The sequence below is a fragment of the Gracilinanus agilis genome, chromosome 3 (genome assembly GCF_016433145.1).
Source record: "Gracilinanus agilis isolate LMUSP501 chromosome 3, AgileGrace, whole genome shotgun sequence".
Taxonomy (NCBI): domain Eukaryota; kingdom Metazoa; phylum Chordata; class Mammalia; order Didelphimorphia; family Didelphidae; genus Gracilinanus; species Gracilinanus agilis.
In genome coordinates, this window is record NC_058132.1 from 85,549,158 (window position 1) to 85,560,044 (window position 10,887).

The 10,887-nt window shown below is 39.4% G+C and overlaps 1 protein-coding gene across 1 annotated transcript in view; it reads right to left on the bottom strand.

The window, feature by feature from the left end:
* Positions 1-1,498, bottom strand: part of LOC123243298 (zinc finger protein 69 homolog B-like) — an 11,374-nt gene extending 9,876 nt beyond the window's left edge. The window contains exon 1 of the mRNA XM_044671530.1: positions 1,411-1,498. Within this exon, the coding sequence (XP_044527465.1) occupies positions 1,411-1,443 (33 nt within the window). The 5' untranslated portion in view covers positions 1,444-1,498. The remainder of the gene's footprint in view (positions 1-1,410) is intronic.
* Between the last annotated feature and the right edge of the window lie 9,389 nt (positions 1,499-10,887).

Below are 10,887 nucleotides of genomic sequence, written 5' to 3' on the forward strand. Positions count from 1 at the left end.
GACATAAATTAAGGTCCTGAGGATACAAAGAATCAATCAAACAACTTCTACTCAAAAGGAGCTTCTATTCTAAGGGAGGAGACAAGTACATTAAAAAACACAGAGAGAATTTAGAATAAATGTCAAATAGCTAAATGCACTAGCAATTGAGATATCAGCAAAGGCTTCATGTAAAAAGCGATGCTCATGCCAACACTCTTAAAAGAACAGGGGGATTCTATGAGGCAAAAATGAAAAGGAAACAATTTCTAAGTACAGAGGATGGCCAGTATAAAGACATTAAGACAGGCAATAGAGGGTTGTGTATGAGGAACTGAGAGGTGGCCAGTTTGGCTGGGTCCTAAAATGCAGAAAGGGAAAAAATAAGCAACAAAACTGCAAAGTTGAAGTCAGGTTGTGGAGGGCCTTAAAAATCTAAGGAGAGAGGTTAATATTTAACCTTGAGGCAATAGAGAGCCACTAGAATTTAATTAGTAAAGGAGAAACATGATCATATATGCTTTAAGGAAAATCACTTTGGAAGCAGTGTCAGATATGGAGTGACATGCCAGAGTCAGTTAGGAAGCTACTGCAATAATCTAGGTGAGAGTTAATGAGGAGCTAAAACTAAGACGGTGGCTGTAAAAGTAGAGAAAAGGGATCATGATCAAGAGATGTTATAGAAATAAGAACAAGAAAAATAGGACAAGGTAGAGTAAAACCAATGGTAGAGTCAAGAATAATGGCAAAGTTATGAACCTAAAAGATCAGAGAAGTGGTGGTACTTCAACAGAAATAGAGAAGTCTAAAAGACAGGAATATTTGTGGGGAAAGATAATAATTTCCATTTTGGTTATGTAGTTGAGAGGTCAATAAGGCATTGTTTGAAATGTTCCATCCAGTCAATCTAAATACCTTTGAGAAGCCTTTCCTGATGACTCTCTCCCACAAGGACCCTTCCTTTCTCTAAACTCAACTTGTGTTTGTGCCATATGTCTCAGCAGTAAATCAGATGTCCCCTTACATAATTACCACCTAAGCTTTGCAAGGGTAAAAAATGGTATTCCTTGTATGTGTTTGTCTATGTGTATATTTGCCTTTCCAATCAGACTATTTAAGGACAGGGATCAGATCTAAAACTTTTTGGACACACAGCATTTAATTCAGTACTATGTCTATATTAGACTAAACATATGGAGAAAGGACAATGAAAGAAACCATCAATCAAGTGAGCAGAATTCTTTGTGGCATGAGTACTATGAGAGGGAGGGAGGGAGGGAGGATGAATGGAAGGAGAGAAGAGGGAAAGGAAAGAGAGGGAAGGAGAGAAGGAGAGAAGGAAGGAAAGCAGGGAGAGAGGGAGGAAGGGAGGAGGGAAGGTCGGTCAATACTTTGATAAATGAGATGGTATTTAGAAGGTAATCTACTTACCTGGGATCTAGCTGAAAGAAGAAAAGAAGTCATTTCCAGGCTCTTTTCTTCCTCTATTCTATCTTGGGAAAAAGCAGGATTCTAAGACAGCATAGCTAGGAGAGGAAAAAAAAGTCATGAAAGAATCCAATCTTGCCTTTTGACTCCCAAATTCACTAGGATAATATTCTCAAATTCCAGCAAGTGGAATCCACATGTGTCTACAGAGCAAGTAGCCAAATAAAAGCCAAGAACAAGCCCACCTCCTTATGATCAATCATAAAGGATCATAAATATTAGTATCTGAGAAACTGTCCCAGGATGCATAATGGGCTACAAAGGCAGAGGCTAGATCTGGGAATTAGAACATAAAGAAGTGAACAGCTTGGGTCTCAATGCGTTCTGTGAAATTAAGTTTGTAATTCAATTTAGAGGCATACATGATAGCAAATGGCATCATAAAAGAGCTGGCCCTGCTGGACAATCAAATGTGATGCTTACACTTCTGAATCTACTGGTGATTAAAAGATGAAGGAAATTCAAGCTACTGTGAAAAAATAATGGAACAATATAATATCTGAGATCAAAAGATACAAGTCTTAACTGTAGGCCCTAGAGTGAATCTTAATGATAGTATGAAGATCTACTTCAGATACTCTGGTCCAGTATGTTCTGATTTCCATAGAATAGATCATAGGAAATACTTAACCATTCTAGGTCAGGGAAAGGATAAGCTAGAGGCAAGAAGTTGGGAAATTTGCACTGCACTAATGCAGTGTGAAAACACTCTGGTCCAAAGGTCACAGAATGAGGCATTACAAGTCTTTGAGAAAACAAGATTGCACATCTTTGCCATGAGACCCTAATCAAGTTACTTGGTTTGTCTGAACCTCAATTTTCACATCTGCAAAAAGGGAAAGAGGATACCTGCTTTACCTCTTAAGCTCTTATGAAGATCAAGCAAGAATAGGCATGAAAGTATTGTGAGAGGTGGAAATGAAACTTATTTAAGAGTGGATGAAAGGCTTACAAAGGAGTGTTCCTTCTGTTTCCTGAAGTACAAACAACCAATGAGTAATGTTTTCCTCACCCTGGCTACTGAGAGTATGATTTTACATGCATAAAAACTAGAAGTAGGAAATTGAGCTGGAGGAAGTGATATAGCTCCTATCATGGCTATGAACATTTTGACTCCCTGAGCTCCTTAAACTCTAAATCTTTCCCTCAATTTATACCTCCTTAGGGATAGGGCCTAGATCTGTGATTTCACTGGTTCAAGCATCTCTCAGGTGAGGAACTTCCTCTAATTATACAGGTCAGCACCTTCTCTGCAAATTATTATCTTTAAAGATTTATCCAGAGCATGGAAAGATTGTGAGTTGCCCAAGGTCATACAGTTATAATATATTAGAGATGAGACTTGAAACCAAGTCTTTCTGGCTTCAAGGGCTACTTTGCCTACTATATCTTTCACTACATCATTAATATAGGAAGAGTAGCTTACTTAGAGGCCTAGAAGCAGAAGATAAAAGGCAGGGCAAGTATTCTTACTTGGTGAGAGAAGAGGAGAGGAGATAGTGCATGTTTTCTTTTTTACATTTTTTTCCAGATTGTTTGTAGATGCAATTTTATTTTTTAGATACAATTTAATTCTGCTCCATTTTGTGATCCATGTTCTTTCTCCCTTCCATCCCTCCCTCCTTCCCAAAATAACAAGCAATATATCAGTTATACATGTGCAATTTCATGGTCAACTTACTGTGAAAGAAGATTTATGTCACTTATAATAGAGAAAAATTCATGGAGGAAATAAAGTGAAGAATTATATTCTTCGCTCTTTTTGTAGTGGCAAAGAATTGGAAACTGAAGGGGTGTACACCAATTGGGGAGTGGCTGAAAAAGTTGTGGAAGATGGTTGTAATGGAATACTGTTGCACCATAAAAAAGGACAAATGAGATGATCACACACACACAAAAAAAACAACTGGAAAGACGTAAGAAGTGATGAAAAATGAAAGAACCAGAAATATGTATAAAGTAACAGAAATATAGTATAAGGATTACCTGTGAAAAACTAAACTATTATCATCAACACAAAATCCCAAGATAACCCCAGGGGCTCATGACAAAAGATACCATCCATATCCAAAGAAGAAATTGTTGGAATCTGATTGCAGATCAAAGCACACCATCTTTCATTTTATTTCCTACATGTTTTTTTTTTTTAATTGTATGTTGTTAAGGGAGAAAGGTGCCTTAAACAGTAAATATGGGTCCAGGTGGGTGTGAGACAGGAATGACAGGAAGGGGCCCAACAAGTACGGAGACTAAAGTTTAATAGCAAAGAGGTGTCTGTTACTGAATTGGCTGTTAGGTCCAACTACCACTCTGAAGCACCAAGACTTGGCCTATGGTAATCAGCAAAGTAAAGGCAGGAGTTTATAATTTAAGGCAACACATTTAATCAAGGACAAACTAAGATTAAGGATGGGAATAGGGTTTACTACACTTAAAAGCTAAGGGCAAACCACAGGGGCAGGGGAAGGACTTGACTACACTCTCCTATGATCGAAAGAAGACAGGGCCCAAAGAAAGCTGTACTGGAGTCATAAGGGAAAAGTTCCTCCCAACTTGGTTCCAGCCAGGTTTGGTCAGCTTAGCTGAGGACCTGAGGGTGGCTTTACTTGGGATCTCACAGCTAATCCAGGGATGGTTTCAGGATGCCAGGAGTCAACTCCACCAGAACAGATGATCCAAGAAGGTATCCAGGTAGGGAGAGATAGTTTGCAGTGCTGTCCACCAGATCACAAACCACTTCCCTACTCGGTGCTGCTCTGCAGGTCTGATGTCCTCTGCTGTAAGCCTTCACCACTCTCAGGATCCCAGGGAATCTGGATACAACTCCCCTAGCTCTGAGATCTCCCAGGGTCAGCAACAGTTTGTGCCAACCACCACGGAGTCCTTCTCAGGCACAAGCCACTTCCTCCTTCCCCTGCATTCCATTCAGAATGTCCATGACCTCCAGCTAAGGCTTTTCCTAGCCTGCTTACACACCTACTTTTAAACTTATGCCTCTTACAATGTGTGATATGTCTTCTTGTCACAGCATGAGGAACATGGGATTATGTACTGCAAGAAAGCACTGGTATAACCTATATCGAACTATTTACTACTGCCTCAGAGTGTGGGATAAGGGGCCTGGAGGAAGAGAATCTGAGTCACATAATGTCAAAAAACAACTGTCAAAAATTATTTCTACATGTAATTGACAAAAAAAAGAATGCTTTGTTTCAATCTGCATTCAGACTCCCATCAGTTCCTTTTATGGCTGTGAATAGCCTTTTTCAACATGAATCCCTTGGAGTTGTCCTGGATTCTTGCATTGCTGTTAATAGTTAAGATATTCACAGATAGATCTTCATACATTACAGCTATTACTGTATATGACATTCTCCCAGTTCTGCTCACTTCACTTTGATCTTCATGTAAGTCCTTTCAGGTATTTTTGTGAGTATCCCATTTGTCATTTCTTAAGGAACAATAGTATTCCATTATAATCATATATCATAACTTATTCAGACATTCCCCAATTGATGGTCATACTGTCAGTCTCTAGTTCTTTGAAACCACAAAGAGCCACTAAAAATATTTTTATATTTATAAAAAGACACATAGGTCTTTTTCTCCTTTCTTTAATCTTTTTGGAATATAAACCTAGTAGTATTATTGCTAGGGTAGGGAGTTTTATGGCCTTTTGAGCATGGTTCCAAATTGTTCTCTAGAATGGCTTTATTAGTACACAGCTCCACCAACAGTGTATTAGTGTCCCAATTTTCCCACATTCTCTCCAACATTTATTGTTTTCCTTTTTTTGGGCATATTAGCACTACAGGTATTTTTCATAGTCCAAAGTCCATGGGAAGTTTCTCTGGAGCTGAAAGTCTTTGCGACTAAAAGTGACAGAGTTGAAAAATTCATTGCCATCTACACCAGCAAGTCTCACCCCTATAGTTAGGTAAATTAACAAAATGGATTTTTCTTAGTGACTCAAAATCCATGATGTAGGGCAAAAACAACAACAACAACAAAAAAAAAAAAACAAATTTGCATATATTCATGGAGCCCTAAGACATCTGTTTACTGACTATAAGGTGGCAGATATAGCTAGTGTGACTTAGTATGAGAAAGTGGTAAACTGGTTAGAGGGATTATTCAATTAGAAGCTACCATCCATAATGAAGAAACTTCTGTTTTATATTCTACAGATTATATTCTATTCTATATTACATTAAAAAAGCAAACATTTCTTAATAGAGGATTTGGCTTAATGGAAACCTTTTCCTAATGGTATTCAAAGGATTTCTGTCAGATATTAACCAACAAACTCAAAACAATTAGTTCTCTGAGGAGATAATGCATCTATTGTTATGAGGGAATTAGGAAAAGTTAAGCAATAGATATGTTAGCTGGCATAGCTGTCAGGGAAAGTGTTGAAGGTTCCAAGCATGGAACAGTGAGGGAGAAAGAGATTTTTCTGAGAGATTTTCTGGATGAAGCTGATGGCAGTTAGGTGCTTACTTAGCTGCTGGAAGTGAAGAGCCCAGAAAAGTAATTGTTTCCTGCCAAAACCATCTACTCTGTGAGAAAGATCAGGTTGAACAGAGAATCTAGTTCTGGTTGGTAGACATACCAGACTAGTTCAGCTCCCTGACTTTACCTCTTTGTGGACTTATTTGCTGTGGTTCCTGGAAAGCTGTGATCATCGCTGGAGCTGAAGGGGACCCTGCAGTGAGACATTCAATCCCCTTCTGAACTAACAGGCTAGTTAGTCCTGGTAGCTTAAGCTAGAGTCAGTGTAGTGTTTGTCCAACCTTTCAGCCCCTTGAACTTATCTCTAGACAAGTAGATTTAGTGTGACCTTTCCCTTACTTCCCAACCCTTAAAACTCATTATTAAACTGTTTACTTTACTTCCTGTGTCTTTCTTAACCCCAAGAAATGACCCTCAGAGAGATAACCTTGAGTGATGACCAGTAACTGCTTTAACTGACATTTACCAGCTAGTGTGTTTTACCCATTTCCCAGATCCCTAGTGTAGGTTTCCAGTTTACCTTGTGTATCCTAACACTTCTGGGTTTGTGGGTGTGGACCTGTTTATGTTTGGCACCCTTGGGTTTCATTGTCAGGAGTCAGTTACTGTTCCTTCACTATCTACTCCTAGCAGAAATGTCAAATAGTGTTTCATATTCTATGAAAACTTACAGGGGGGCAGTCATATCACCAAGATAAGAATAGTTATTTTTCTTATTGCTTGCTGTAGACCTTCAAAACAACTAACTGCTCCACATTTGACAGAGACCCAGCAGATTCAAGTAAATCACAACTATGTCACTCCTGCATTATGCCTCTGTACTAGGTTTATGTTTGACCTGCTTCTTGAACTTCTCATCTGTCTCCTTTTTCTGTCCAAGTGGTCTACAGTATATTCCAATTAGAATATCACTTCTAGGGGCAGCTGGGTATCTCAGTGATTTGAGAGTCAGGCCTAGAGACAGGAGGTCCTAGGTTCAAATCTGGCCTCAGACACTTCCCAGCTGTGTGACCCTGGGCAAGTCACTTGACCCCCATTGCCCACCCTTACCACTCTTCTACCAAGGAGCCAATACACAGAAGTTAAGGGTTTAAAAAAAAAACAAAAACAACATCACTTCTGCTTCTGACTATGTTGACCTTTACTCAAATAATTTCCCCTCCTGACTCCCAGGTTTTCTCAATAAGTAGATCTTGTTTTAATATACAAAATACTCTAAAAAGTTGTGGTTAATAATATTTCATGGGGGAAAACACTTAGAAATTTCAGTAGATTTTAAATTTAGCAGTAGGACAAAGGCAGGTTTTTTTGCTACCTTCACTTGGCATTTAATGCTCTCCAATTCTCTCTTGGGATATCAGGTTTTTGTTTTTGTTTTTTCTTTGGCTTTTATTTTCTCTTTGTTTCTTAAAGTTTTTTCTTTTTAAAAAAAGAAAGAAAGAAAAAGAAAAGAAAAGAAAAATTACAAACTCAACTGGGCTTAAATAAGGGGAAAAAAAAAAAAAAGGAATGTTTCCAAAACTTGGACAGCATATGATGGAGATCAGGAAAAAAAACAAAAAAACTAGGTCATATCAGAGCCTAGATAGCATCAGTGGATCAAGGAAGAAAATGATTTGTATTTTGGTTTGGGGCAGGAAATGGAGATGTGGAAAGAATATGAAAACTCAAAGCTAGCAGCAGATGTCCCACCAGGACATACTTTTATGATATGGATTTCTCTCACAGTAGACAGCTATCACAGCCACATCCCCATTCCCTTCAAATATTTCTGTAATTTTATCTTTCAATTCAAGTACTACAATGAGATCCTCTATGGTCATTTCCTCCCTGCTGTTCAGGCTTTAGCAAAGTCTTGTCTCTCCAAGCAAGGTGAGTCAGTAATTCCTTTGCCATAAGCAATCCAGGATCTGCTTGTTTATCTCAGTCTCTGTCCTGAAGTTCTGGTGAAAGATCTCAGACTACATATTTTTACTAAGATTGATTCTTGTTCTCCAGGGTTGTAGTCTACCAACATCATGTTCCTGCCAATCAGACACCTGGGATCAAAAAATCAGATCATTTAAGCTGAAACCTTCACTCTAGAACTCAAATCTGTGTTCTTAGCAAGGAACTAGATCTGGGATAGTTCTCGAAAGGACTATGGCTCTTCAGTCAAAATTAATGAATGAATTTCTATAATCTCTCCATATATTTGACTACTTCAAGACTTATGATTTCAATGGCTTAGGACTTACTATAACGATGAAGTCATCCTTTCTCTTTTAGTCCTTAATGCAGTATTATAGCTAGAGTCCCTCAGCCTCTCTTAATAAATACTGGCCCTCTAACAAAAGACATATAGTCCATTATCATGCCCATATCAGAAATCTTTCCAGCTTGGGAGGATCATGCACATTACAATATTGGCAGAGCTTTCTGGGATCCCTCCCCTGACAATGTCAATGCACAATGAGACACTTGAAAAGGATGTCATTGAAGAATATATAATATTTGCAAATACTAATTTACAGATAGACACATATGTGTTTATATGTGAATATATGTATGCACAAATACACATATCTCCTTCCAAAGTAAAAAGACTCCAAATTTGGATCTAGAAGACCAGCTTAGTTAAGTTTGAAGAGATTCTTCCCTGGAGTTTGATGAGAAGGTGATAGAATTTTAGTCAAAACAATCCAGGAAGAAATCTCTAAGGTATGGAAGAGCTATACCCTGAATCAGTACAGGGTAGAGCCATACCAATTAAGTCACAGATCTTTCTAAATATCAAAGGAAGTATATAAGCAACTTATTGGGTTATTAACAGTAACCTAGTTCCATAGGAAAGACCTAAAGAAAGGAAAACAAAAAAGCAGATGGCCAGCTGGAAAGAGTAGAAGAAATATAATGTAAAATAGTGGTTATAAAAGGGGTCAGAGTGAAAAGCCCCAGCGAACCAGTGAGGTTCTAGATAAAAATAAAGCAGATCCCAAGAGGCAAAAGAGAGGGGGGCGGGGGAAGGAATCAGTCAACAAGCATTACCATTACTGCTTTCTATGAGCTGAGCACATAGCTGAGTGCTAAAGATACAAAGAAAGGCAAAACCAGGATCTCTGCCCTCAAAGAGCGTTGTCATGAGCCTCATATATCTGAACTAGCAGCCTGAAATGGGGATGGGGAGGTAGAGTTGAGACAGGGGCAGGGGGAAAGCATGAATAAGTAAAGCAAAATCAATGCTGTGGCACTTCCCTAAAACTATCCTTTCCTATTTCTTCAGTCTTCTCAACAACTTTAGTCCTAAAACCCTGGAGACTCTATATTGCCTTCACTGCTTATTCATTACCCTCCCAACTCTGAGCTTCCCTCAACCTTTACTCTCTCTTCCCACCAATCACTGATCAGATGTATCTCCTAGCTGTGGGGCCCTAGGCAAGTCAATAGCTTTCTGAGCTTCTACAAAATATGAGGAGCTTGGATGAGATCAGGGGTCTTAACCTGGAGTTAATTCATTTGTTTTGGGATTTTTATCTTTTTTTCTGACTACTTCAATAAAATTTATTTATTGTCATTCTATTATTTAATCTTTAAAAACTGTTATTCTGAATGAAAAGGTACCTATAGATTTTAGCAGACTACAAAAAGCCTTTCCAGGTTCCCCCTTAATTCTAGGCTAGCACCTTCTCTCTGTGTTTTAACTCCAATTTATCCTGCATATATTTTATTTATACACAGCTGTTGCTCAATGTCTCCTTCATTGCACTAGAAAGCAGAGACTGTCTTTTGTATTTCTTTGCATCCCCTGACTCAAAATGCTTGTGGACTTGACTATCAAAGGAGTCCATGATACAAAAAGGTTAAATGCCCCAAGATTAGAAGAATTTCAAAGTCGTTTCCAGTAAGGCACTTCATAAATAGGCACTTCATAAATGCTTGCTGACTTGACTGCCAAAGGGATTCATGACACATACAAAAAGGTTTGAAGGAAACTCACAGCCTTCAGCCAGCATTTATTGAGCACCTAATCTGTGCTAGGATACCTCTCCCCAACCCCTAAAAAAGGGGAAAAAAATAGCTCCTGCTCTTAAAGGGAATAAAGGTAAGACATTATGCAAATGTCTATGTACAAACAAAGATAGAGAATAAATTGGCAATAATCAACACAGAAGGCACTACATTAAGGGAGATCCGGAGAGGTTTTTGGTACAAGGTAGGGTCTTAGCAGGGACTGAAGGGAGATAGAGGAAGTGCCTTTCTGGCTAGGAGGGAGGAGGCAGAGACTGCAAGAGAAAATGTTTTGAATTGGGAGTTGGGAGTGTCATGATGTGCAAGAGATAATAATAAAGGAAACAATCACGGAATCGCCTAATCCTCACTCTACTTCCCCAGGGCCCTTCCTCAGAGGCACCACCCCAAATAACTCCGTAGTGCAAGGTTAGAGGACCTGGTTTCGGATCCTAATCCTGCTGCTTCCTGAGTGACATCGGGCAGGTCACTTAACCACTCTGAGACCCCGCATTCCCACGAAATCCGGAAGTCGGAGGAGACCTAAGTGATGGGCCCAACAATGCGCGGACCACCCTTGGCCCTACCCACCAGGTTGCCCCAGCAGAGGCCTCCGGAGAGTAAGACCCCGAGGGCTTACAAAGAGGCAACAAGCTCTTTCCTGAAGGGCAGTCTGGGGCTTCTTCTCATAAGAATAAGAATGCATTTGCTCTAGGACCCTTCTCCTTCTGGGCCGCATCTGTGGCTGGGCTAAGCTACCTCCGTTACTTACCTGCCAGTGGCCTTCCCGGGAACAAATAGCAATAATCACCATGAACTGCGCCTGCGCACCTCCCCCCCCCCCATTTAAACTACCATTCCCAGAATTCCTGTGACTCAGAAAGAAACAACCACACACCATCTTGTCTCTCTCTCCCTCTC